At 42.8% G+C, this 27704-nt stretch overlaps 1 protein-coding gene across 10 annotated transcripts in view; it reads right to left on the bottom strand.

Moving 5' to 3' along the window:
* Positions 1 to 671: 671 nt before the first annotated feature.
* LOC113167063 (ankyrin repeat and SAM domain-containing protein 1A) overlaps positions 672 to 27704 on the bottom strand; it is a 51609-nt gene continuing 24576 nt past the window's right edge. For 2 of the 10 annotated variants that reach the window (XM_026367417.1, XM_026367414.1), the window contains exons 14-27: positions 24507 to 25000; positions 18124 to 18180; positions 16780 to 16849; positions 13842 to 13957; positions 8581 to 8679; positions 7996 to 8142; positions 7517 to 7624; positions 7172 to 7342; positions 6942 to 7079; positions 6782 to 6853; positions 6585 to 6671; positions 5921 to 6058; positions 4688 to 4870; positions 2266 to 3596 (exon numbers count right to left, since the gene is read on the bottom strand). In XM_026367417.1, the coding sequence (XP_026223202.1) occupies positions 3480 to 3596; positions 4688 to 4870; positions 5921 to 6058; positions 6585 to 6671; positions 6782 to 6853; positions 6942 to 7079; positions 7172 to 7342; positions 7517 to 7624; positions 7996 to 8142; positions 8581 to 8679; positions 13842 to 13957; positions 16780 to 16849; positions 18124 to 18180; positions 24507 to 25000 (1997 nt within the window). In that variant the 3' untranslated portion in view covers positions 2266 to 3479. Of the gene's footprint in view, positions 2234 to 2264; positions 3597 to 4252; positions 4352 to 4687; positions 4871 to 5920; positions 6059 to 6584; positions 6672 to 6781; positions 6854 to 6941; positions 7080 to 7171; positions 7343 to 7516; positions 7625 to 7995; positions 8143 to 8580; positions 8680 to 13841; positions 13958 to 16779; positions 16850 to 17140; positions 17154 to 18123; positions 18181 to 24506; positions 25001 to 25157; positions 25295 to 27704 lie in introns of those variants that run through there. The other 8 variants (XM_026367424.1, XM_026367418.1, XM_026367423.1 and 5 more) reach the window with 8 other exon arrangements.

Here is a 27704-nt window from a genome sequence, read left to right on the forward strand (position 1 = left end):
GTTCCTATCAGACATTGAAGAAAATCAGATAAGGGAGAATTAGATAACACATATTTACACCTAGAGTGTAAATATATCTTTTAACTCTGTGCCAAAAGCCGACTTAGTTGCTAAAGAGAGGGCTTTAGGTTCACTGGAATGAAACATTAGTAGAAAAATATCTGTTGATCACAGTTGATTGTAGAATTAAATGGAATTTAACCCTCATTTGTGAGGCGACTACAATTTAAAGGAACTTATTTCCTTACTAAAAAAAAAAAACCTTCCAACAAAAATCATGTTGTGCTTGTAATGGACCTTTAATGCACAGAGATACATGTTTGTTATAGTTTAGGTATAAGTGATACACAATCACTGTAACCTGTCTCGTCTAGACTGACAGGAAAGGATGTGATGATGTTATACTGCCTGCTTGTGTGTCTGGAGGTCCCTGCTTTTATCTCCTGTACTATGTAACATCTGCGCCGGCTCTGAGGAGCAGCCGTCCATCCTTTAGCAGTGAAAGCTTTATGACATGACCGCGGAGGGTGGAGTGGACACCATACGTTTCATCCTGACACATCTTGCCGACCTCATTTGCTCTCTGAAAATTCAAGCCGCTCTGAAAGCAGTCCTATGATAACCTTAAAGAACATCAAACACCGGACAAAGAAAGAGTCAACAGGAACAGCTTTTTTTCAATTGCGCCATTTATTAGTTGTAGTTATGAAAAATAATCATAAAAAAGACTGGAAGCCCAAGATTATTTACATTTTCCCCTAAAGTGAGGTCCCTCTTCTCAGTTATTGTTTTCTCAGCCTTTTTTTTTTGTTTGTTGGTTTTTTTTTTAAATCACAGGGAATTTATTTACGATATGTTTAACTTTACAGGACATAGTCCTTTTCTCTCTTTTGACAAACGTCAAAAATTACATACGTACATACATACATATACATTATATATATATATAGAGAGAGATATATATATATATATAGATATCTATAAAAGCAAAAATCATTCAAGTATCAAAATACAGACCACTAGATTCATGTACAATATCATTCTCAACATTGTTGTCGTCAGATTAGTCCCAAAATATTTCTCCTGATCCATAGCAAAGTGCAAAAGCAAAACGGGACCAGGCTGTTGGCCGAAGGTGCCGTCACCAGCGAGCTGAAGACAGTGTACCATAGAGTTCTTGTACTGGCCTGACAATGTACATATACAACAGTTAAAACAAAACGACCTGACTACGTACTCATAAACACATCATTTGACCAAAAAGTACCATTAACAGTCAACATACTGGGAGTTAGCTACAAGAAACATGCTGTGCCGTATTGTTCTGTTTGGCAGCTAAGATCTAAAGACGTACCAGCCTGCATGGCAGGTTTGGTGAATAATCTTGTCTAGATTAAGTGAACAAAGGAGAGAGAGAACTGCAGTAGATCGTACCTGATCCGGTTCCAGCATTAGGACATGTCACTGTCCTAAAATAAAACAATTAAAAACTAACAACGACAACAAAATAAAAAAATAAAAAAAAAAAAAAAAGAGAGAAAAATAACCTTTTCAAATCATATAAAAGCCGCCCCTTGTTATATTATTGTAAAACAGTCTTTGTAATGTCAGTTCCTCTGTCCTTTATGTTTGGTTAGAAGGTTCCTCTCCATGCAAGATTACATCATTTATCAGCTACACATGTAATGTTGTGGATGAGATGCTGATGATTATGAAGAGATGTTACACTGTTAGGATCCAGGACGAATTATCCAAGAAAGACTTCTGTACCTATAGTGTGACGACTGGTACAAATATTTATCATCTCAGTAACTTCCTCTTTAACTACAAACACTGCGTTGAAACCTACTTGTACATTTCTGAAATAGTAATGTAGCGGATCCCTCTCTGTCGAGGGGATTCACGTCCTATTTCCCATATAGGAAATGCATAACAAATAGATCTGACTGGGACAGCCCCACATTCTGCTGAAGAGGAATGGATGAGTTGGTGTATGTAGAGAGATGACGTCAGTGAGGTCGGATGAACTGATGGAGATTTAGGTCTGTCTGCCTGCATGTCTGTCTGTCTCCAGACCCCTGTGTGATACTGTGGTGAGCTGCGAGCATGATCCGACCGGTGATGTGATCTGCTGCGTGCGGTGGGTCACTTATCCAACAAAACATCTTATCCACCATGCAAAAGGCCTCATTCATGTCCTTTCTTACAGGATGGTATTGGCCACAGTGTTCAGCTAAAGTAAGGGGAGTGGGGGACACACAGACACAGACACAGACACAGACACAGACACAAACACAAAGCAGTAAGGTTAAAATTAAGCAAAAAATAACACAGCACTAATGAACTCAAACAGAATGGTGGTGATGGATTGCCTCATTTATAATGATTAACTCCTTTCACCAGCACATGTTAAATATTAATCTGGTGTGATTGGCAAAAACCGAAGGCAATGCTGATATTGTGAACATAGAAGGCATTTGATGTGAAGAACAAGAAAAGAAAGAGACAGGGACAGAGGAAAATGCACTTGTTGAGTTGGAAAAAGCGCTCAGATAAAGTTAGTTCATTCAGAAGAAGCAGAATTTTTTAAATCCTGGTGCTCTGACTGAGAGACAGTGGAGGGCATGTCAGTCTTAGACCATTGGGACCATAAGCATGCAGGTCCATATTAGCCTCTGGGCCCTATTTTCACACAGTTTCCCCTTAGAACCCTCTTAAATGCTTATTTTATTAGCTCCAAAAGAACCTTATCACAGTGCTAGGATCGTAACCTCCTTTGGCTTTGAGCAGACCAATCAAGAGTGAACCTCCCCACCTTGCTTTAATCATGTGCAAGCTGTGTAACATTATCCCACGCATCCCACTGAAGAGAAACCGTCTGCTAAAGTCCAAGTGATGCATAGAATTACAGGGACATTTTCTCAGTTTCCTCAGGAAATATGTCCATCCAGGTGGGACGGATGGTGGACTGTGGCAAATCAGATTTTCTCACCACTCGGAGGGGTCAGGAGTTGAAAGAGTAGAGTGAAAAGTCTCAGAGTGGCCATCGCCTAATAGAGCAGGAAAAGCACCAAGAAAAAAAGAAATGAGCTCATCGCCAAGATATAGTGGGATGTCGACAGGGAGAGAATGAGCATTGTACACAGAGTTCGGGAAGCGAACAGGGTAAACAGAAAGGAGAGTAACAGTGAAGGGGAGCGGCAGGCCGGTAATGTGAGTGATACCAGCAAGAAGAGGCCGGATGATGCCGACGAGCACTAAGAGTCAAATGGAGGATTAGGATAAAGAATGAACAAAGCACGATGTTAACTGTCGTCAGGACACAGGTGATGGCTGAAGGGAGACGGGGGAGGGCAGAGGTCCCAGCCCAGAGAGAAAGAGACAGTCACAGTGAAAGGCACACGGAAGGGGTGGGGGGTGGCGGGGAAGAGGGGTGAGACCAGGCCTAAGCGGAGAATTCATTAGGGAGAGGGGTCCACTCAGAATATGGTGGTTTCGTACTTAGTGCTTATAGTGCGCTTGGATTCCTTGGGGTCCACGAGCCACGTGGCGCCGCCCTGGGAATGAGCATCCGCCTCATGGTCCACAACACCACCCTGGAAGTACAAACAGAGGGAATCAAACTTCTTGTCTCACATCACCATTATCATTACAGAAACCATATCTGAGACGAGAATAATGAAACTGAGAAATATTAGAAGTTCTACTGGATTGGAAGTCTTCTGGATAATTGAGTTTGGCTACAACAGCTGATGCTGAGACAGGTTTATTAACCGACTTATCTGACTGACTTTATGTCACTTTTCATGGAATGTTACATTTCTGGTCCATGTTGATTTGAAGGTTGAACTTAAGACTCATTCCTATTCTTGGAAACTGCAGCTGACTAAGCAATGTGACGCCAAGGTTCTTTTAATATTAATTGCTATTTGCTATTCTGTTATATTGTTCTCAAGGTCAACAATCAATGTTCAAGCTCAATTAACTCTATAACGTTTCCCCAAGTTATTATGGTTCACTTACTTGCACTGAGACCAGGCACTAGAAGCGGGTTCTCTGTGATGGAATTTTTTTTTGTCTTATCACAAAACCGTCACAAGAGGGCGCCCAAGTCAAAAGTAATATTTGTTCATTTTTTACATAACTCAAAAAAATAACATATATTCAGTGTAATGGAGAAAGAAGAAAACAGTATGAGGACAAAGAATAAGAAGGAGGAGGATGTAGATGGGACAGGATGAGAAGGCAGGACCTGGACAGCAGGGTTAGCAGAGCGCGGCGATAGGAATGAGGGACAGTGGGTGGTGCAGGTGTGAGAGTAACAGCATCCACTGTCGAGAGGAGGAGAGTCCTGGGAGACATAAACACCACCAGGCGGAGAGAAGGAGTCAGACAGGGAGACGGAGACGGAGAAGGAGTGAAAAAGACAGAGGAGACGGAGGTAGAGAGAGAATTCAAGAGTGAGAAATTGATACTGACTGAAGGAGTCAAGTGTAAAAAATGCATTAGTGCTCAGCAAATCTACAGCTAATTAAAACGGTTGAACATTTGTGTATATATATTTGGCACTATGAGGTTTTTATGGTTGTTATTATATAGTCTTTGCTCCCCTTATAAACTGTGTTCAACAAAATGTTCATACTGCATATGTATGCTGTCATTATGATTGTATGTTTCTCCGTCTTACCGCTGACTTCCGCACACTGCCTCGCGGTTTGGGTACAGGTCGGCTGGACTTGGTCTCGATGACTTCTGACCCAGGCACCACTGGGAGGTTCTGGTGCTGTTTGGTCCTCTGGGCCTGCAGAGCCAGCTGATAAGCCACCTCAAATGCCTGACCCAATGTCAGTATAATCTCATAGGTCAGATTCTAATGAGAAAGAGACAAGGGAAGAAGAGCAGGCAGGCTTTGTAGATATTCTGGACTCAGGGTTTCATAGTTGTGTTTTCTGCTCAGAGAACAACATGATACACAGACTGCAGAGAGACAGCAAAAGGTAACACAGTTTCTTTTCCCCTCAAACTTCTTCAAAACAAAACTGCATAGCATAGAGAAGTGGCAGTAATCTCTGGTGGATTGTGCAGCAGCAAGCAGCTCCCCTCAGTACCTGAACTGGATACATCCGCTGTGGCTCAGTATTAAAGCTGGTGCTGCTGCATTCTTTTGTTATAAAGTGACAGCTTCCAAATACAAACAAACGGCTCACATTGAGGGGAGAGGATTAAAACTTCATGGCGTTTGAAAAACGCCATCCTATGGTGGGAGCACTGCATCATTTGAACAGACACAGATCTATGAAAAGCCCTGTCTGCATATCACTCATCCTTCATCTGTTTACTGCGTGCCATGCTGTGAGAGACAAGATGAGCTCCGTGTCCCTTCTTTGTCATGTGAGGACTGCGTTTAGTATACCGCCGGCCTGTTTAGTACAGTTTTAGTACATGATTACATCTCATGGTTGTTGTGGTCTTTGATGCTTATCTAGCTGCATTAGCACTTACTGTTGAGGTGGCAGCCCTTTGTTCCAACCCCACAGAGAACATCCCAGAGCTCAGAGAGCCACAGTAACCCAGAGGAAACTGTTGTTAAGATGATTCTAGTCTGTAATGACCCTGGCTGCATTATGAAGCAGATTAGCAATATAATCATCAGACCTGTGATATGGAAAGGGTACTTAATGGAGGGCTAGTTATCATGGGCAGAGCTGCACTGTGTCTATGAGGAGGCAATCGACCCCAACTGAAACGTGACACCTTGAAGAGGTGGTGCACTCACGATACTCAGGAGATAAAGATCTTGAAGCCTGTCACACCTTGTCAGTATGGACGGAGTTAAATTTTTACAGTATCACTAGAAAATGTATCTTCTAGTACATTCATCTTATAATTCAAAAAGAAGAAATGTCAAACTAAACCTTACCACGTCTACTGTGCTGAACACATGGCAGTAGTGGTGGCTGGTCTGCAAGTCCTTGGTGATGTAGGCAAATGTGCACAGGTCCTCTGGGTCCTGGGCTGCACACGAAATATTTCGGATCTCATGCTCTGCAATGATGTTCTACATCAAGAAGAGAGGCAGAATAAGAATATAGTATGAGTGATGGGAATATGCAGGGCTGAAATGACCACTTTGGTTAGTGGTATTATCACAACACATTCAGAGCTTTGTCACAAACTAATTAATAATACTTAATTATACGGGATGACAAGAGACAGCAAGTAAAGAGGAGACACTGAGTTGGTAATTTGGGTTTTACAGGCATCGCGGAAAAGTGCACCTTCTAAAGCAACCTTTCAAAGTCCTGTTTTATTAGCATCAAATAAATGTCAATATGAGCAGAACTGCTCTATGTCAGCGAATCCAAACATAAAAGAGTCTGACATAAACTTGCAGGCATGACATTTACAAACGCAGAAAAGGAAGAGCGGGGCTTTAACAGGTTCATACGCATCACTTGAACGCGTTACATAAGCAAAAGAGCTGCTATTTGGGTTCAGATGAATGTATGTTGTGACTCCAAAGAGATGCAGAGTGCAAAAAGTGAACATTCACACCATGCATTGGAGTGTGTGTCGTGGCTAACCTTAAAGGCTGCATCAATGAACTTCACACCCTTATAGGTGATCGAAAGGACGATGGTTGGGACTTTTTTCATTTGTTCGGTTGACCTCTGGAAGGAAAATAAATAAACAAGCAGAAATTACACTGATGTGATTCATAGTTCACTCATACTACAGGCAGAATGTCTTGTTTGTCCCCTGAGATGGGAGAAGAACATACCCGCATTTTGGCACAAGCATCCTGCGTGGACTCAGTACCACGTAGATCCTTAATAAGCATGGAACCCAGATACTAAAAGGGAATATGACAGAAGTAAAACTTAGTGTTCATGTTCATGAAAACAGTATTTCCTTTATCAAGGAGAAAGTTGTAAACGTACACTGGCTTCATAGTTGCAAGATTCAAAGATGAGTTTCTCAGGTTGGTGATGCCAGTTCTGGACGGGGGCATATGGGGCTGCCAGACTGGGTGGCCGTAGAGTCAGACGGGGCTCTCGATGCTGTTCTTCATATCGATCCTTTAAAAAAAATAAAAAATATATAAAAATATATATTATTATCAAAGACTCATGGCAGATACTGTACTGTTGAAGTTGGAGCTATCACATACATGAGGTTTGTGTCGCTCGCTGCGATATTTCTGGGTCACGTCATAGTCGGTATCGTGCACTTTTTTCCTCCCCGTCTCCTCTACAGGCAGCAGAGGGTCCATTGAGCGTCCGGTGTAGGACTCAAACTGACTGAGGGGAGATGAGCCCTGGGATCCAGGCAGTTCTTGGCACTGGAGAGACAGAGATGAACACAGTTAGTTGTTGGAGGATGAATGTGTGAACAGTGACTGTCTAAACAACATGATACTATAAATGCCATCAAAGTCCCCTCCACCCCATAATATCACGTGTCATTTCAAAGCTGACCTGAGAGTAAAACAGCGCAGGGGGCTGTGAGTTCTTACCCTGATCTGAGACAAACGAGGAGGCTTTACTGGGGGCTCTTCATAGGGCCTCTCTGCTATGGAAGCAATGATGCGTTTCCTGTGACCAAGTAAGCAGATCTTCAGCACCTGGATGAAGAGAAAATCATTACTGAACATGTACAGAAGCACTTAAGGAGTCTGAAGTGCTAGAAAGCAAAAGCTTAGCAAGAGACACCAGACACTGCTGTTCTGATTGGTGTATCTGTTTTACCACTTAGCTTCCTTTAGATAGTGTCACCTGGATGTGTCCTGATATGTGTCTAAGCAAGTAATAATGGTTGTTGAAGTATTTAGCTCTCTCAAAGCAGAAACGCTTTCTGACATTTATGCCCCTCAAACAGCTGAAGCAATGGAAAGCACTTCTCTGCATCCACGGGGAACTAGTGTCTGGGACACACCGGGAACAAAACTTCATTCTCTTATACTCCTAAGTGGTCGTGTCCTTCACTGTGACTCACGTTGACAATCTCCAGCTCCCACAGGTTCTTGACACAGTCCAGGGAGCAGTAGCCGTTAGCCAGGAAGTTTTGTAAGTACCCGCTGAGTCCCAGATTCTCCAGCCACGAGGCCAGGGAGCTGCTGCCGTCACAGCCCAGCCCTTTCACCTGCATGAGCAGAAATCATTGATGCTTTAAGGGTTAGAAACAATGGCACTGCCTATGTGGATTTTAAATTATTTTACCTTCTTGACTACTTTACTGATATTGTGGTAAGTGATTTGAAGGAATGAACAGAATAGGTTACATTGTCACTACAGCTCTAGTGGAAGAAGTTTGATGCGTTTTATGAGCTCATGATATATTTGTTATGTTAGATCAAGACCTGTAGTGAGGTAGAGTGTAGATATAAGTAACGTTAAATGAAAATACTCAAGTAAAAGTATTTCAAATTGAACTGTACTAACAGTGTACAGTGTGTGGGAAGATGTACTTAGTTACTTTGCTCTACTGCCTTCAGTATTGGCACCAGAGGCAATGCAAGACATCAAATGTGGGTTATCTATGCTGAGATAAGTACTAAAGCAGGAGTCAGGGATTTGTCACCTTTGGAAATGAACGTGCTGCATGTAGGATCTTCTTTCTGTGGCTTGGGTCCGTGATTCCAATCTCTCTCAGGTCCTGGTCCTCCATTACATTGTTCCCCTATTGAAAGAAATAATGGCGTTACTTGAATATCTGTACCTGTGATGGCGTTTACAAAGTGATCAAGTCATATGATTAAATCTCCATATACGCCATCTTCTAATCATCTAGGAAATTCTCAAACACAGATGTCAAGACAAAAGCTTGAAGCGCTGCGTGAGTATTGATCAGAAGTAAAGCTAGTGCTGCAGAAAAAAGGTCAATTACTCTTGAGTGAGATCATCAAACTCCTCCCTGGGACCCAACCTAGTGACTGTAGCACAGGACCACGTCAATATTCCCTTAAATGAGATGTATATGTGTGGGAGAGGGGAGAGGCAGCGATGTGTGTGAATGATGACCCAAACCCATCTTTGGTTACACACAGTATCAGATTTGAGATTGTGTGGCAGGTAAAGGATAATGGAGAAAGGCGCAATAAATCAATGTCAGCATTGCAGAGCAGTCAGCGACGTGATGGAGCGGCAGAAGAGCAGTTTATCGATAACTGACTGTGGCTGCATGCTGCAACAAGAAATGAATCTAAACGCCCTGACATGTAAAAAGAAGGCAATTCACCACAGTGTGCTGTTAGCTCATGTGTTGGTCTCACAGCCTGAGGACCGGTGAAAAAAGAAGAGTGCATCTTCTAAATACTCAATATCCAACGTGTTACTTCCACAGAAGATCATCTAGTGTTAATAATTATACTGTATACAATATAAGATTCAAGGTGGTTATGAGCGGCCTGTGGAGACTTTAAGAAGAAAAAAGAAGACATCAGATAAGAAACATTAGAGCAAAATTTCCTGAACTCTTGTTAATAAGTTATATCAGTCCCTGCTGTTGTGACTCACGTTAGTTAGAGCTCATACGTCAGCACAGGACATCATGATATACTGCATTTCCTCTGTGCTCTTAATACTTCACACTAAACTGACATCTTAAGGGCCATTATCCCTGTGAAGCAACACAATGATCACTGCCTGCTCGGCTGTGGATTGATACTATTTGTGGAGCTGGATGGATAAAAGCACTTTCCACAGCGCATGGATCATTGCATTACTGTCCCACTGAGATTAACTGATAAATGGCTCTGTGGGGGGAAGTAAAGATCCAACGAACTGGCTCCACAGTCTTTGCTCACATTCGCTGGGTTTGTTTTCTGCACTTGTTACCTTTTAGGAAGATGTGCTTTAATTCAGGTACTTCATCTTAAGTGTTTTCAGTGTATTTTATGGGCATTTTAAAAACATTAAATACTGACATTTTTCCACTTGTCAAGATGTTTTTGTAACATGTCCAATGTGAAGAATGATGACATCAGTACATTGATCGACTATCTGACTCACAACCAACCAATATTGTGAATAACTGATTAACTGTTTAAGGCATTTATCGAGCAGAAATGCAAAACATTTGCTAAATCCTAACGGTTTCTGAATATAAAATATTTTTTCAGACAAAACAAGCTGTGTGGTGGAGCCTTTTTGGATTTTAATCACATTTTATAGACCAAAGGAGCCATTGTTTAATTAATCAGTAATAAATGGCAAAGCCCATAGGTCGACACTGAACAAATTAGTCATTTATTTTTTCAGTAATTTGAAAGCTCTTAACTGCTTTGATAGCTTATTAATCATTTCATTTTTTTCACCACCGAGTACATCATTTGTTTGTAGCTTTTTAATATGAGGATTTGATGCCCTGTCACACATTATAGGAAACTGTATATTTTTCTTTTGGACTGTTGGCTAGTCAAAACAAATAATCTGAAGATGTCACCTTGAGATAAGACAATTCATTCATTACTTAGTAATGAAAATTAATGTAGGTTATAGCCTTGATACACATTTTGCTAATGAAAGTAAACCCTACTCAAGGCAAACACTTTTATCAGGGTTCAATTATAGAGGAAAAGATGCGTGTAAGGAATTACTGCGTCTCTGAAAGGCATGCGAGTTGATAATATTCTCATTTCCTACACAACAACATCAATATTACATTTACCTCTGCTACATCTTCATAAAGCATTTATCCCCAGACAAAGACTTTGAAATCTAGTGTCGTAGGAATTTCTGATTGATACGGTTCTACAGGCTTTGTACTTAGACTCAATAGGTGTGAAAAAGCTGACATCAGCACAGCTTGGGTGAAAGGAATACATCTAGACTAGTGTAAGCTAGGTGGTTTTGTGTCTGTGCTTGTGTGGCTCATTCATCTCTGCTTTCCCCGGCCCTCTCATTAAAATGCTGCTGCTCTCTCAGCGTATCCAGAGAACAGCCACAGCGGTCCCTCTGGTTTTAAAGCACTCTGATTTCAGGCCGGGGACTGCAGGACATGGATCACTCATCCTGACCGCTTAGAGGACAGCTAACCAGAAGCAATCAAAGTCACAGTTTGTTCTTCTTAACAGGCTGTCATAAGGCCTCAAAGGCATTTAAAGAAAGACTGTGACGAAACTGTGCAAAGACGACATGATAGTAAACGTTTATAAAGGTAATCTATTACAGATGTTTTGGAAATGGCTAAATGGATAAGAACATATCTCCATCATTAGCACAATAGAAGAATCAAAACCTCCATTCCCAATTCTTGATTGTTGAAATGCTGAAATTTCAATTTGTCTGCAGGCTTTGGAGGCATTGACTACTTACAGTTTAACCACTTAGTCGTCATTTAAAGAAGCCAGCGTTGTAGGTAAAAATAAAAATGGACACTGCTGGGATGAGATGTGGGATCTGTTTCTCTCAACTTTACCAATCTGATTCAAATTAAGGTCTCGTACAAAGTTATTAGTTCCATTATAGTCTCCTCCGATGACTGAAAACTTTGAAATACTTTGCTCTTCTCTAGCTAGGCCCGTGAATACTATCTCAAAGTCATAGAGACGCTGTTGCTTTGAATACAAAGGAACTTGGAGCTCAGTCAGCTGACACTGTCACAGCCACCAGAAGCCTTACTTAGAAGTGGAGCCGAAATAGAAAAGGAGCTGTTTCGTTTCAGTGAGCGCCACTTGTCGGGACTGGAGAGCGGCACGGCTGTGCAGAGCTCGCTTCATCGGGACATTTGCTCCATGAGTCGATAAAAAGCATCTAATTGGTTTCAGAAGAGGCTTGTCTCTGCCTCTGTGCTCGAACACGAGGCAATCACTGCTCTTATTGATCCACTTGTGGCGCGAGCCTGCAGGGTGCACAGAGATCACAGCAGTCTGACTGGCAAAGTAAACACTGTTTAATTAGTGCTATCACTGCACACTGACTTCAGCAGACGTGCTGTTTCTCAAAGAGCGTTTTTCAATGTTTGTTATACCCACAGAAAGACGCCCAGAATCACAATGTTTTGCATTTGTTGATGACCATGCTGCAAATGACTCCGACTTCTTGACAGTCTATTGTAGCAGCCGAGCCAGAGGAGAAGCTGTCACAATATTAGATTCTTAATTAGATTTCACTCAGCCATGACTCTGTAGACATTCTGAATTACCTGCAATATCAGTGTCTATGTGTTCATGTAATGCCGTTTAGATCAGAGCTGACACATTGGATGGACCAGACACACTGTCCAGGCATTATGTTGGATGCTAATAAAACTATTCACACATACAGTATCTGTCTGGTAACTCAGACAATGACATACAGGCTGTTCCTGTTCTACATACGCTGATCTACAAGAGCACATTAAACATAGTTAGATAAGTTTAGCGAAGAAAGGCCGACTCGAAAGGTAATTCTCATTTCCAAACTGTGATTCGTAAAAGGTCAATATTTGCTGAGGGAAGGACATGCCGTTTTTTAAAGGTTACATATTTTTTTCCCCCAAATCCCCTAGTGATTTCAGAAAGCCAGGTGGTCTGTAAGCCGCGTTTATAGATAGAAATATTGCCAGCTCCTCGCTTCGAAAAAGGGGAAGATTTAGGGCTAAAGAAAGAGAGTGTGAAAGACTAAAAGGCAGTAGGAAGATTAGACCCAGAGAGCAACTTCAGAGGCTTCAACGCAGACTTAAACAGGGGTGTTGATGACACCGGGTGTCAGATAAATAGAGGAATGCTGTATTCTAAGGTTATGTAAAGTAGATTAAATATTCTTCATCCAAGTATCACTGTATACTGAAATTAGTCAGGCGTACTGTGGTGCTTAAAATATATGCACAAACTCTATGGAATTTCCTTTTTAAATGTCTTTAAAATCTAGATAAATGGAACCCAATTAAACAAATGAGACAAAACATAGTTCATAAGTTTAACTATGTGTGTGTGGTCAAAGTAAGTGAACCTTTAACCTCATTTGAAAGGCACAATGTGATTACAATCGTGTGAGGTCACGTCTTCTTTAAAGGAGGGAAATCCGGGTCTTTTAATATCAAAGTCTGATTCTGATAACACATGTTTGTAGAAGTGTGTTATGGCTGAAACAAATCAGAAACCTGAAAACATGTGAACATGTGGTTCTTTGTCCGTTAAAGTGAAGGTGCATCAACCTGATGGAAGATGAAACGAGATTTCGTACTCGACACGTATGGTAAGAAGGCAGTCTAATTTCCCACATGCCCACTGCCTCAGTCTGCGAGTCTCTCATTCTCTCCTCCATCACTTCTCATTACTGACAAAGGCAACAGAGCCAACTCATGGTGGCGTCGCACACTGTGGGCTCTATAAAACTTGTCAGCTTGGCAACAGCATCGCATTGCTCATTGAGACGCTCCTCCAGTCTGGGCGGGCATCAGCTGCTTCTCAGGCAGAAGGCTGACAGACTGTAAGTGAGAGGCCCTGACAGCAGCCTCCTGAGCTGGAGACAGACTGTCTGGCTGTCTGAAAGTGCACGGTAAACCTGATCCACTACACAATCAGGATGTCAAAGATGTAAAATATTTCACGGCACAGATCAAACTGCAAATTGTGAATTGAACGGACATGGAAATGGAGCAGACGTCAATGAATCCTCAACTCAAGTCCTGAATGAATCAAGTCCTGAATGTTGTGAATAAAGCATGTGGTGAAATATGACATGGTTAGTTATGTGCTGAAACCACATAGAATTACTGGTAATGAAGGACGGCATCGAATGGATTAAAGCACAAAGAAACACTCTGGAGTTAAGAAGGAGTAAGTGGCTAAAGAAGAGACGTCAAACAAGAGCAGGTAGGTAGATTTAGACATTACTTAAAAGAAGTGAGGGACTCACCATGAAGTGGAGGTCATCGAAACCACTGGCCATCAGCTTGTTCTCATACTGTGGCAGCCCCACGTGCTCCAGCCAGTCTCCCACGGACTGGTCCAGCAGCCGGCCTGCGGTACCTGCTGACAGGGGAAAGCGCTTCAGGAGGGAGAAACCTTTCAGCCGGTAGCAGCGGCACTCTGAGGATGAGACGTGGCATTGCCACATCATTCTCGGCCAGCAGAGCCGAGCGCACCAGCAACAGGAAGCCGGAGGAGACAGTGTCCCGTGTGCACAGGGTGTCAGCTCCCACACGGCAGCGGGGGCCGAACCACAGTTACCAAATATTGACTGAAGTAGCCCTGATGTTCGGGGTGAAGGAGGCGCTAAAATGGATATAAGCTGGTTAACTACCAGCTAATATCCACAAAGTTCTTAGCTATAGTCAGTCAGATACATCCCAAAAATAGAGAAAAGGTAGAAGAAGAAAAAATCTATTAAAATATCCCATGTCAGGAGGTAGAATTTTCTGTCCAAAAAAAAAAAAATCAATAAAAAAAAAAAGTAAAAAGAGCCAAACTCGTTTCAGCCGAGTGGAGAGTTTTTTGGAAACTTGCTGAAAAAAGCAGGAAATTAATCTAAAGTGAGTGAATTATCAAATGGTCCCATTTCTGAAAAACAGACCCAGTATAATCCACCATAAACTGTCAGGACAAGAATCTACCTGAGAAAACACTGTTCACACGGACAGCAGCAGGAAACTGTGGAGGGGTTAATATAAACCTGGAACACGACACACGCAACAAGCTGAACAGACTGATCACCAGCAGAAGCTTCACTGACGGCCGTCAGCAGCCGGAGCTGCACAAGCACGTGTGATTGCCTCTACTCCCAACATGTGACTTATGTTTTAACTTTCAAAGCAAAAGATACCCATTTGTCTAGTGTAAGAGTCGACTACCACACAATGAAATTTGGTGTAGTTACAATTAACTCTTGAATTTATAACAGCACCTTGACCACAGTTAAAAGTTAACCGGGTATCACATAGTTACATATCACCAATATGTCTAACATTGAACACTAACAAGCAGACATCATAACCTGAAATACTGCACAGTGTAAAGGCTTCGTTCCTTTGACAGTCGAATAATAAACTATTCAATCTGCTACAAACCCAATCCTGCTTCTGAGAACATTTCTGTGTCATCAGTCCCAGTTTTGGTCACTCAAAAAACAAACAACAACAACAACAAAACACTCAATGATCCAATCAGCTACTTCAAAAATCACTTTAGTAATAGCAGCGCCCCCAGACTGAACTCCTCCGAAGAAAAGGGAGTGCTACGACAGCCTCTCCTCACTCTGGTACCGTCTGTGAGAGGCAGTGAAGTCCAGCAGAAGCCACTTTCTACAAAAAGCTCCTGTAGTCCACTTTGGGCAGAAGAATGAGCCATCTAATCCTCCTGATGCCGAGGTGTTGTCCTGCCATTGTCCTTGCTGCTCATAACACTGCTGCCTGCGATTCCTCTGTCATCCCTTACTCTCTCCCTCTCTTCCCTCATAGCTTCCTCCCCTCTCCTCCCTCTCCTCCCTCCCTCTCTTTCTTTCTTTCTCTGAAACACTGCAGGTGGCGGCTCTTTGTCAGTGCGAGCTACTGTTTATGCAGCTTCTGTATCTCGCTCTTCTCTTATCTCACACTCATTAGGTCTCCCTCTCCCTCTTCTACCATCTCTTTTTCTCTGATGTACAAGTCTATCAGTAGTGAGGAGAAAAAGTCTCTTGCAGGCACAGAGCCATTGAGCTAGAGACTTCACAGCTCACTAGTCAGTACTGAGAAGGGGCAGACAGTGGACTGAATGAGAGAGCAGAAGAAAAAAAAAAATGATGCGGCTTGTGCATCAAACAGAGAGGCTGCTCCCCAGCAAGTCTCTTCATGGTCCAGCTTCACTGAGACAGAGCTGAAAAGTATATACAGATATACAGATACGGGGTGCTAATTACTTTACTGCAGTGGTCTCAACTTTCCTCGGCTCTACGAGGCAAAGTGAGCTCATCCCCTGACATATATAGTGGTTAATATTTAAACAGCTCATTCCAGTGCAGGGCTTAACAGAGAAGTGGGCTAGAGTAAAAAGCTAAGGAGCTTCTTGCTAAGGTACAGCAGATCCGTTCTATTGGCTACATTTACAAAATTGTGGTATAAGCAAAAAATAAACAGGAGGTAGATGTTGACTGATGTGAGCGGGGAAAGCTGGAGGGAAGGAGTCGATTGTTCAGGTTAAAGCTACACAGTCCCCAGGCGCCATCTATCAACCCCGACGACAGGCTTTTGAAAAGCCTGAAGAATAACAGCAGAGCGGCTACAGAATCCATAACACAAAGACATGGCATTACAGCGCCACATCTAAATACTGTCCTCTGCTTCTCCTTACACATTCCTCTCCTCATCTGTGGCAGCAAAGCAGACCAACCTGCATTGTACTTCTGTTTCCAGTTCTATCTAGTTGTAAACTGAATCACAATTTGTTGTCGCATTGCTCACTTCACTGGCCATGTCACCCAAGCACCTGTTTGATTTCCTCTGGGCTCTCCTAATATGCATCATCATATCTTGGAGGACAGTTACAAAGAAGATCGAAGGAGGTCTGATGAAGTAGGTACATGTGCAACAAGACAGCTGTGCAAGGCAGCCATTGTTTCATAAACCACCATGCATCAGATTCTTAGAAAGGCCATTAAAAGGCTTTGGGGAAATGAAGCCAAAGAAATGTAGTCTAAATCTGCCATGTGGGTATTTTAGGGTTCTTATGTTCAGACCTTCACAAAAAAATGACTAATGCAACAGTGGGGAAATCTGTTAGAGAGTAAAAATAGGTCAAATCAATACGAGCTAATAAAGGCAGAGTACAGCACGTAACACATGTTACATTTACATACATGACCATTCGAAATCATACTATACCTGGTGTAGCATAGTGCTGATCTCTGGAAAAATCTATGCCCGCACCGATCAGTGTCATGATCTTCTCGATCTGAGGATGAGAACACAAAAGAGAGAAGGAGATAAAAACCTGGAGAAGCCATCGCAACTTCGTATCCACCACTCACCAGAGAAATGCCCCCCCATGCCATTAATAAATAAACCACCAAATGTTACAGGCACCCTGCAAAAGCAAACAACAGCATCAACAGTACTGTACCTGAAGCAAGAGACACAAATAAAGATTTTGAAGGGCATCTTAAGCAACTGTGCCGTGGCTGATTGTCTTTATGCTTTATTTATGGCCACGGCATCACAGTAAATCCTATGGTCTCATACTGACAGAGTTACTGCTGCTTGGCTGCAGGTAGCAGCAGCTCAATACAGGTTTACAACAACACGCTGGTCTCCTGCATTAAAGGGGAGTTAAGCTAAAAGAAACAGTGTACAACAATCTACAGGAGGTAACGGGAGAAGAAACAGTGTAGGTGAATCACATCTTTCATGTATTTATAAAGCTCTCAGAGAAAAAAAAATGTGACAGTGACATGATGTTTGCTCCAATAAGGCTTTTTTTTTTTTAAACCTCCAGGCAACTGAAAACACAGACACACACAGACACACACACACACACACACACAGACACACACAGACACACACAGACACACACAGACACACACAGACACACACACACACAGAAAAGTTGTTAAATAGACAGAGGAACTGAAAAGAAAGACGACAAACTGAAAAGAGCCCAGATTCCCATGTTTTCTTGTAATAATTTCATGCATCACTAAGGAATGCATGTGAGCGTTATCAAGCACAGTTACTGATGTCCAAGTGTCAAACACATGTATTGTATGGACAAATGCAATCACAATACTCTTTATTCTCTTTAAAGTGCCCATATTATAAACAAATCCATTGGACGTTTTGGTACATTTATGTGACTCTGTGGTCCTCCTTCTTTCTGTCTGCAGACAGGTTATCTATTAAATGCCGTCAGGAGACCTTAATTTATTTGGCTCTCATTACTCACTGTGTGAATATTTTGTAGTGAAATGATATTAAATTAAAAGATAAATGTCTGTCAGAGGAGCAGAGAGAGAAATCTGACTTTGCAGAAAGATGCATCTATTGAAATGTGCCGACATCAGACTGTGCATAGTTCACAGTAAAAGAAAAGCCTCCAGACATGCTTGTTCCAAAGAGTTGTCTAGGCCCAAAAAACAATCCCATGTAGCTCCACGAGGAATGCAAAAGATAAGGAGAGATTCGAGCCCCAAAAGAGCCAGGAGTGTTTTTATATGAAGATGTACGTCTTACGGTGTCAAAGAACTTAGATCTTCGTGGTTTTGTGGCGGCAGATGTCGTCTGTGTCTGCTGAGAGAGAATTCAGGATTTTGATTTGCCTTCCTTCAGTGCAACTGCGTTACCAACTGTGTCGGCTAACCTGTGTCAGAGCTATTATAAAAACAAAGAAAGACGTGCGAGACAAAGGGCACTGCGAGGACCATATTATTTTAGTTATCCATCTGCCTAATGTTACTTCCCCATACTGTTGATTAGAATCCTGCGTATTGACCAGATGGTAGATTAGTCACACAACCTCCATCTATCAGCACCACATGTTCACTGCATCAGTCGTCAAACAGCAACATTGATGGTGAACTGGCAGCATTTCTCCTAACTGAGCAAAGCCCAAACTGAGTCAGCAAAAACTCTAGTTTCTACTGTTTGTATAAAAGCATCTCTGTACAGATACAGTCGATATAAAACTATTAAAATCAACAAGGCTTTCTTTTTACTGCAAATAATACAGAACAGTAAATAAACACATTTTGTATTCAACAATTTCTTTAGGAAGGCCCGTTTCCATTGCCAGCAGTTTAATCAGGTGTCGAATATGTACCAATCCCACTTGAACACAGAGCTGTTGTAACTCCTGTGATAACAAGATGAGATCAGCGCTCTTGTCTCATAGAGTGGCCCGAGGTCTGTACGACAGGAAGGACAATGCTCCTGTCAGTAGCGTCACTCCTGAGCAATGAGCAGACCGAGGACAATAAGGAGTGGTGATTTGACATACCAAGGTTATTTTGTGGCTCTCAGGTGATAAGACAACATACTTTCAAATTTTGAAGCAGAGGTTGTATGATTCTGCCTCTTACTGCTGCATCTGCAACAACCTCAGGATGGTTTTCCTCACACTGCACTGCATTTAAGAGATGACTGGTTGCATTTTAAGCACACTCACACTGCGGGTATGGTCAGTGTCCCAAAGCCTTTTCTTTTATTTAATCACAATGCAAATATGTGTATGGATGGATTCGAGAGGGCTTGGTGTATCAGCTTTAGTTGTCCAGTATAATGGAAAAAGAATACTAGCTGGTCCAATGAGATTTAGAAGCAGCTACCGTGAAAGGAAGGTGTGATATAGTGTGGGGCTGGGTAAATATATTCTTATCAGGGGACACAGCCCAATGATTTCCTCAAGGTAAAACACATCCGCAACTAGCAAAAGGCTCTGAATTTCATGGTCGAGGACTAAGAAGCTCGGTGCTGTGAGCATTAATAGAAGAAAGAGAGTTTTTAAAAAGGGGGAATGAGGAGGCGTCCATTGTGAAAGGAGCTCACAGTGAGTATGGAGATACAAAGAAGAAGGTCAGAAGTCAGTGGCAGAGTGGAAGTCAACAGCTGGGCAGCTAGCAGTGATGAAACAGACATGAAACAGTCAGGGTGAGATTAAAGACACAAACCCATTTATCCTGCTGCACCAGGGTGACTGAGCAGATCTTGACTTCTATTTTTACAGGATTTAAAAACATGAAGTGTTTTTCATTCACAGCCTTCACAATCTTGAATAATACACCGCCGAAGCTCAAAGAGGACGGCTGTGGGTGTGCTAAAAGCGCGCCTGGCAGAGCTCATTCAGGGCGAAACTAACGCCTCCTGCAGAGAGAGTGTGTCTAGGCCACTGGTCTCAAATTGGCAAGCTGGCACTAAAAACAAGGTTGGATGAAAACAGTGGAGTAGGAGATGGCATCAAGGGGAACACAAACACACCTTCGTCTAAAGCAGGTGCCAACACCTCAATGCCACAGTGGGACAAAGCACTGTCAGCAGTGTCATCTACATTTTCCTGAAATAGTCCAATGTCATGCCTGTGTTTAGCAATGTCCCTTCTACTCAACTCCAACACTTTGTCAGAAAACTAAGCAGTTGCTGCATGTCTCAGCCCCCCCGTGGGTCCGCTGTGTTGTCCTCCTGCTGGGGATTAGAGAAAAGATTTTCCCCTGCTTGCTGCACAAGGCCATGACACACGCCCACATGTTGGCTTGATCTGTGCAGGTCAAAATACATGAAACCTCTCCATAACAATCCACAAGGGCACGGAAAATAAAAGCTGCCCCAAATCCACAAGGAGTTTAGGAACATGGCAAAACAAGAAGACAAAGAACCACAAAGAAATGCTGAAAGAGCTTAAAGTGCCACAAAGGATTAACTTTTTACTGAAATACTCAAAAGTAGGAAGACAACATAACAGGCTCACATTTCTCCCGGTTTTTATTTGGTTGCATTTAGCAAGTGAAGCAACAAGCTTCATTAAGTGCATACTAATCAAACAAGAAATAAAATATCCACAGAAATGCTAGAAAGCATCAATTATTTTCTCATCCAATTCATTCATAGTGGACAGACAAGATTAATTAGTCTCCCGTGGAGCTGCTGCCTGTAAGGGAATCAATACTCACAAAAGCTGGTTTCATGGCAGCTACTGGAACTGTGGAGTGCAATTGAAAAATAAAGTTCAAAGTGAAGAGGGGCTGCGGATGGCGGCCCTCTCCTCCTGTCTCTGTCTACAGCTCGGTGTGTCTCCCTTCCTCTCATCCCATCTGTGGAGCTCAGTTTGCTGGTCCACACAATACTGTACCCCCTGGATTGTCATCTTCACTCTGATCCCAAGGAGGCGAGACTGCCTCGCATTAGCATGCGCCTTACACACCAGCACACACTAGAACAGCACAGAACACACACACACACACACCGAGCTGCTGAAATGGAGAGATGCACAGGCCAAGACTTCATGCAAGTCAAATCTCCTTGTGTGTATCCAAGGGTGTGCAGCCCGTGTGAAGAAAAGGAAAAGAGAGGAAGAGTGAGAAAGAAAGGGGAACAGGGTGCGAAGTGGAATATTTAGCAAAGCAGATTAAAAGATGAAAAATCTGGTTTTAAAGGGAAGTGTGTGTGTGTGTGTGTGTGTGTGAGGGGTCGGTCTGGTAATGTTCTGAGCCACCTCGGCCAAATGTCGTAACACACCTCAGTAGAGCAACTAGATGGAGAGGTACGAGAGAGCGAGGAGATGGGGGAGGGAGAGAACGAATAGAGACAGGAGTTTTCAGTCTGCAGGGGACAGCATTAAAGAAAGTGCAGGCCAGGTTACACCCAATCAAACTTTAACTACTTTCCCCACACAGTCCTCTCATTTACTCCGGCAGTGTGAATATTTCCATTTCAAGCTAATGCTATTCCATGAAAGGAGAAGGAGAACCAGAACCGGTCATTCGGGGCTTTTCGCTTTCAGCACAGAACTCCCAGACATCTGAATCACTATTCAAGTGAGGAGAAACAGACCTGAGTTCCTTTATATTAAGTGATGTCCCTAAACTGGACAAAAGAAATTGCCTTTAAAAGGTAAAGCTACAAGCTTCCAATAAACCTCCCCCCACTATCAACTGAACCGACAACGTCAAGTCTTGTTTTGAAGAATAGTGCCACATCATTCAATAATTTCCATTAGAAAAGGTGGGCTTAACCACTGCAGCAGCTCTTTGTACACTGCAGCTTAGCGTTTGTACATTTCCAGTTTTCACTCTAGCTGTCTCACATGAATGTGAGATCTATTGGTCTAGCCGACAGGCTGCTTCACACACGAACCCGCTCTATACACTCAGCAAGAGGTATATATGGTTCACTTCTTATTCTGCACTAGTACTGACAACGCTGGCAATGACAGCAAGATTATACACTTTCAAGGTCAACCGCATTGTTATTATAGCCTCAAAACACTTTTGTTATGTGGCCAACAGACAGAGGGGCACACAAAATGCACTGCCATGGGATGAATGATAAATAAGACTGAAACGTGGTGCTCTTTGCCAAGAGCCCACTTTAAGATTTGAAAGAAGCCTTAAGATATTCACATGATCTCAAAGATGGCCATTTCACACCGTAACATGCACCAATCTGGCGCATACAGTAAATGAGGCTGCTGCCTCGAAGCGTATCTTCCTGTCCCTGAAAAGATCTCTGCTTCAGTTAGACGCCAATAGCACAACCTGTTCTCCTGCCACGTGGGAGGTCATGGTAGAACAGTGATAGCCTTGGTTTTACCTCGCAGTTTTTTCGTTTTTTTTTTTTAACAACAACATTGATTATCATGCTCGGTCTATTCAGTTAATCTGTGCAGAAGCACCAGGGAGAAGACAAGAGAAGAACTCCAGGATTATTACAGGCTGCCGAGAGCAGCGGGGAAGAGCAGCAATCTCCAATAACCAAGTAATGTCATGGCAGCCTTAATCCTATCACGCTCTCAGAGGCCACATCCGTCAGGTGCAGCGCAGAGGAGGTGAGGCGTACGTTAAACTGGATAATTAGACTGCGTCGTGCCCTGCCACCAAGCAGAGGGTCAGAAAGCATAATACAAATGCTCGAGGGCTCAAGATCTTCCCTTTAATTTTATTACACCACAGGATCAAAAACCTGTACGGATTCACTGACAGGTCGATTTTCCTACTGTGAAATGTGCCTGTTTCTATATATCCTGGTCTCAATGCTTTTAAAAAAAGAATCTCCATCAAGACTGCCTGCTCATATCTAGAGATATACAGGTAGGTATTACATGATAACTATAGATTACTTCCTACTGACTAAAATGTCCAGGTTTAGAAATCCTAAGAAGCCAACAGAATAAGCTGTAACATGGTGTTGTACTGTGCTGCACACTAGAAGCTTAATGCATAGTATCCACAGACTGTACACACAGACATACAAAAGTCAGTTTTTGTTGGTAACTTTAGACAAACACCTCATCTTTAGCTCACAGATATAAAAGCTCAACATGAAAATGAGCGTACACAGGAATTAATCCATCAGGCTTCCAAGCTATTGTGCCATGCCTTCAGGCCAGAAGAGTATTTTCAACTTTGACTAGCTACTGTATGAATTCTTGTTTTCCAGTCCCTCTGATTATTTGGACAGAACAAACACATCAGGTCAATCTGCTGTCGTGCACAAAAGGATTTTCAAAGACCTTCTCCTAAACCACAGCCTCTATCACTCAGCACAGAACTGCAGTGACATCAATACATCTGGTCTAGTTTACAGTACCATGTAAGTGACACTCGCAGTAGACACGAGTAAAAGAGCCTATTAGAGAAACAGCCTCATAATAAAGTTTACTGAGGAATATATGGCCATGGAAAATACTGCAACAAGCATGCATAACTCAGGTTCAGGTTGCTCTGAGCGGTGCGCGACCAAAAACGGTGACAAAGGCAACAAAATGTCAGCTCACCATAGTTAATTAATTGTTTCAGTGGTACTACTTCAAAAACCTCAGATTTTATAGAGATATCTGGTGTTTTATTGAATTTTCTTCTACAGAATCACGTCTTCAGTTCAGGCTTTATCTGCCTGCCTCCAAATACTGGAAAGGTTAGTGACATGATCAAGCAGAACTGGACGGTAACCCACCCGCATACAAACCTAAGCCCACAGCAGCCAACATATCGGCCTCAAAGCAGCTTTGATACCAGCTCATAGTGACGGTAAAGGAGCACTAAGAAAGCAATATGATCGCCTCAATGCGGAGAGAGAGAGAGAGAGAGAAAGCATCAGTGTTATCTGAGCCCACGATTTGCTCTAGATGGTCTGAGATTGTAAGTGCAGCGCACAGGTCATCTCTCCTCTCATAGACCGCACTGCACTCGACGCCAGAAACAAATCTGAATAACACTAGTGGGTAAGCTAGACGAGGATAGCTTAAGCTTTAACTTAATTGAGAAGCTTAGAGGATCTAATTAATCCTGCCAACAATAAGAGGATTGCCGTAGAAAAATGGTGAAAGAGCATAAAGAGAAAACTATGTTAATTGTTCAGGCTTCTCTGACATTTACCTCATTCATCGTATATATATACCACTACTGTATGTATGCCAAAGTTAATATTATGTTAAAAGTATGCTGACTGAGAGGGAGACTTCACTGATTTTTGTCCCATGGTTGAAGTTTAGGAAGTTCATGTATATACCTAGTTAAATTGTATTTTATTTTGTATACAGGGGTGGACAGGGTATCTATGCCTACTTCAGATGAAAAACTCATCCGGATGACATCCGGAGGAGTCTTATTGTCTTCTCTAATCTCGTCTCACTGTGGCTTGACTCAGCTTTTTATCTACATGCCACACAAAGCATTAAAGTGCTGAATGGAGGGGTGTATATTTGGTTACTTATATCCACACTGATAATAAACATAACACCAATCGAAGTGCACTGTCTAACACGATGTGTTCGTCCCCACCCGGTGTCAGCACACCTGATGTCCTGATTTTCTGGTGAATTGGTTCACTTATAGTTAAGTCTAAGTAAATCTAAAGCCCTAAAAGGTTCAGGTAGGATCAGCAGTGGGATTCAGCTCAACACTTACCTCGTCCCATTCTGAGGTGAAAGATGGAGATTTCTCAAGCCTCTTCTTGTCAGTGCTACAGTTAGAAACAGACTCACTACGATTTCCCAGTCCTCCTTCCTCCTCACTAGGGGGTGACACAAGCAAGTCCGAGTCAGACTTTGAGAGGCTGCGTGCCAGCTTCAGGTCCCCAGGAGGGCGCATCCTAACGGCAGCCATTGCTCCAGCCCCCAAGTCCCTGGGCTCCTTGTTCACAGTTGCATAAATTGCTTTTGGATCACAGTCTGTCAGGATGGCTGCCATACTGGGACGGTTAGTTGGTGGTGCAGCTGCTGGTACTTCCTGTTTTACTTTGGCAGGTTTCGTTGATTCTGGCTGGCCCTGGCTGGGTGGGGGAACACCTGGAACCCTGAAGGGCTCCTCACGGCAGTCGAAGACGGGAGAGGATCCGTGCAAGAGACCAGTGAACTGCTCTGGGACGTCTGCTCCCTGATCCTTGCTGCGCTGCGTGTTATCTAGGGAAAGAGAAAGGGAACAAACAAAGTCAGTGAAGAAAGGGAGTAGTTTGTGAGGGCTGGGAAGTAGACTTCTAACTGAGGGACGGAGACTTAGTGCAGGGCTTAATAAGAAACCACCCACAACTCCTAAAACAGATCTGTAATTGTTTCCTACCAGGAGTGACGGAGAGAAAACAAAACAGGCAGTGAGAAGAGATGGAGCAGGGAGAAGGCGTAGGTTGGCTGGAGAAATAACAGAATTCCAAACCCAGCTTGCAGCCATCTGACATCTATCTGCTGCTGCCTGACTGCATGTGTTTTGTAACAGGGACTCAAAGCTAGTCTCTTGTGACTAACCTCATCTCACCCACACACACGCATACACACACACACACACACACAGTTTTGTCTGGTAAGTCCTTTTTTCCCCCAAAATTACACAACATTAAGAATTCCCCCTACTTGCAAAAGCATGTACAAATAACACGCACCTACCACAGAGATACAACACAGACACCAGGATAAACAACAGACAGTTGTTAAATATCGCTACGAGGAGAAAAACTTACATTCGCTGCCTTCTTCAACGAAAACAACTCCTTAATGAGACAGAACAGCAAGTGCAATTAAAAGCAATTAGATTTTCCTCCCTCCCTCTCCCCTAAGCTTCTTTTCCACAAACAAATCAGTCACAGCTTGATGGTGGATGCTGTCACACGCTTTGGCTTTTATGAAGACGACCAGCCTGTGTCCAGTTCTGCGGTCGCCCTCCTTTACGCTGCAGGGATGCGTGCTGTTGTCTGCCGTGTGACCAGCAGTCCTCTGTATTTTCTGGTTTCTAATTCTAGACCCTAATGGTGGCTCAGGAATGGAAATTCGAATCGCTCCTATCTTCCCGCAGCCAGGCTCCTGATAATTAGCCCAGTGGCACATGGTCAAGGAGTGTGTATGTGGTGTGTATGTGTATGTGTGGACCTTCTCTGCCAGGGTGACAAGGTCAGGGTGTTTGGTGACAGGGAATCTGGGGCAGTGACACCACAGGAAGAGTACCTGTTGCAACACTTTATTTGCCCTTCACAAAATAGTTTCATGCAGCTGATCCAGTCGTGTTATCAACCTGCTGATTAAAGAGGGGAAACCTCAAAAGAGCAGAGGAAGACAGAGTGATATCTACAGTACAAAAGTGGTTTAATCTCCCCACTCATCTCACACAAACACACTCTGAGTTCACCAATAACTGCTCAATTACCACGTCAGGCGTAATTTGCAATAAGAGCGCGTGCCAAACAACACCCTAAACTAACTTTTCATAATTTGAACACAGAAACATCTAGGGGGAAAAAGTATGTGGGCGTTTGTGTGAGGGGTGAGTAAGTCTACTGCAAGAATATGTCAGAACTACAGCCAAACGCCCACCCTCTTCTTGGCAGCCAGGGTGTGTGAACGCCCTATGAGCACATCAATGTGGTTCCAACAATCTCAAACAGTGTTAACCCTTGACTAGACCGCAGCACCCCAAGCTCATATAGTTCTATGGTTATAAATACATAGAGAAACAAAAGGATGTTAGCGCAGCTCTAATGTGTTGGTGACTTCGCCACAGTAGTGGGAGTATCTCATTTGGCACTGCTGGAACTCCGTATCTTGCTAATGACGTCATGTTTGTTTTGCAGACACTGCAGTGCTGGTGCTGGCTGTCACTCCATCTGCATAGTCCAAAGTCAGTTCATGCTCTGCCCGTGGAAACTCGGCTCTGCTTTTAGTGCAGATATTCTGTTCAAAGGCATTTTTAACTCTGGGTCATACACTGCAGAAAGTCAACAAGAACCTGAAGGCCATTTTACCAGCACATGCACAAACTATAGTGGGGAACAGCATAGACTTTAAACTCTTTATCGTTGCAGTAACAATATTAAAGACAAAATGAAAATAATAAATGAAAAACACATGTAGAATTGTAAAAAACTTTAAAACGCTACACAGAGCTGGGAATCTATTGGGGCAATTGTGGGAAATACTATATTACTGCTGAGAACAGCAGCGTGTTTATGTCAGATGATAAACACCCTGAAAGTGCTGAGCATACCATATATCCTCAAGACGGATATGTGTCTTGTGTATGTGGACATCTGCTCCCAGTCTGTCCACACAGGGGAAAGAAATCCGACCTCACATCACCTCAGTCACAATGAAAACCATTTCCACATGGGCCCAGTCAGCTGTCCTGGTTTACGTCACACAGAAAAAAGGGAACTATGCCTTTCACTTGCTGATGTGAAAGAAAAAAAACTATTAATAAGATGACAGAGAGGGTTTTCTTCTAGAGAGCCACACTTTGGTGGTTTTTGTGGTTTTAAGAGGTAGGAAGGAGGGTATAGCTCGACAGTCATTAAGGACAATATACAAGGAGAAGGGAAAATAATGGGCCTTCTGTGTTCACATTTCCCTCACTCACCACAACATCAGCTGACTCGCTCACACTTCTTGAGCAGTACACATGTTCCGCAAATACAAGTGCTGCTTTTGTAATACACGAAACATCAATTTTAACGTTTTATTTAACCTAAGGGTCATATAAAGAAATCATTTGAAGTTACATCACGATGTTATGACATGTGTGGACTAAAGCGAAGAATTCAACAAGCACATCTTAAGTAAAATAGTTAGTTAGTCCTGTAAGCACCATTAAATCATCCAAACCATGCCGACTACTATACAAAAA

The sequence above is a fragment of the Anabas testudineus genome, chromosome 7 (genome assembly GCF_900324465.2).
Source record: "Anabas testudineus chromosome 7, fAnaTes1.2, whole genome shotgun sequence".
Lineage (NCBI taxonomy): Eukaryota > Metazoa > Chordata > Actinopteri > Anabantiformes > Anabantidae > Anabas > Anabas testudineus.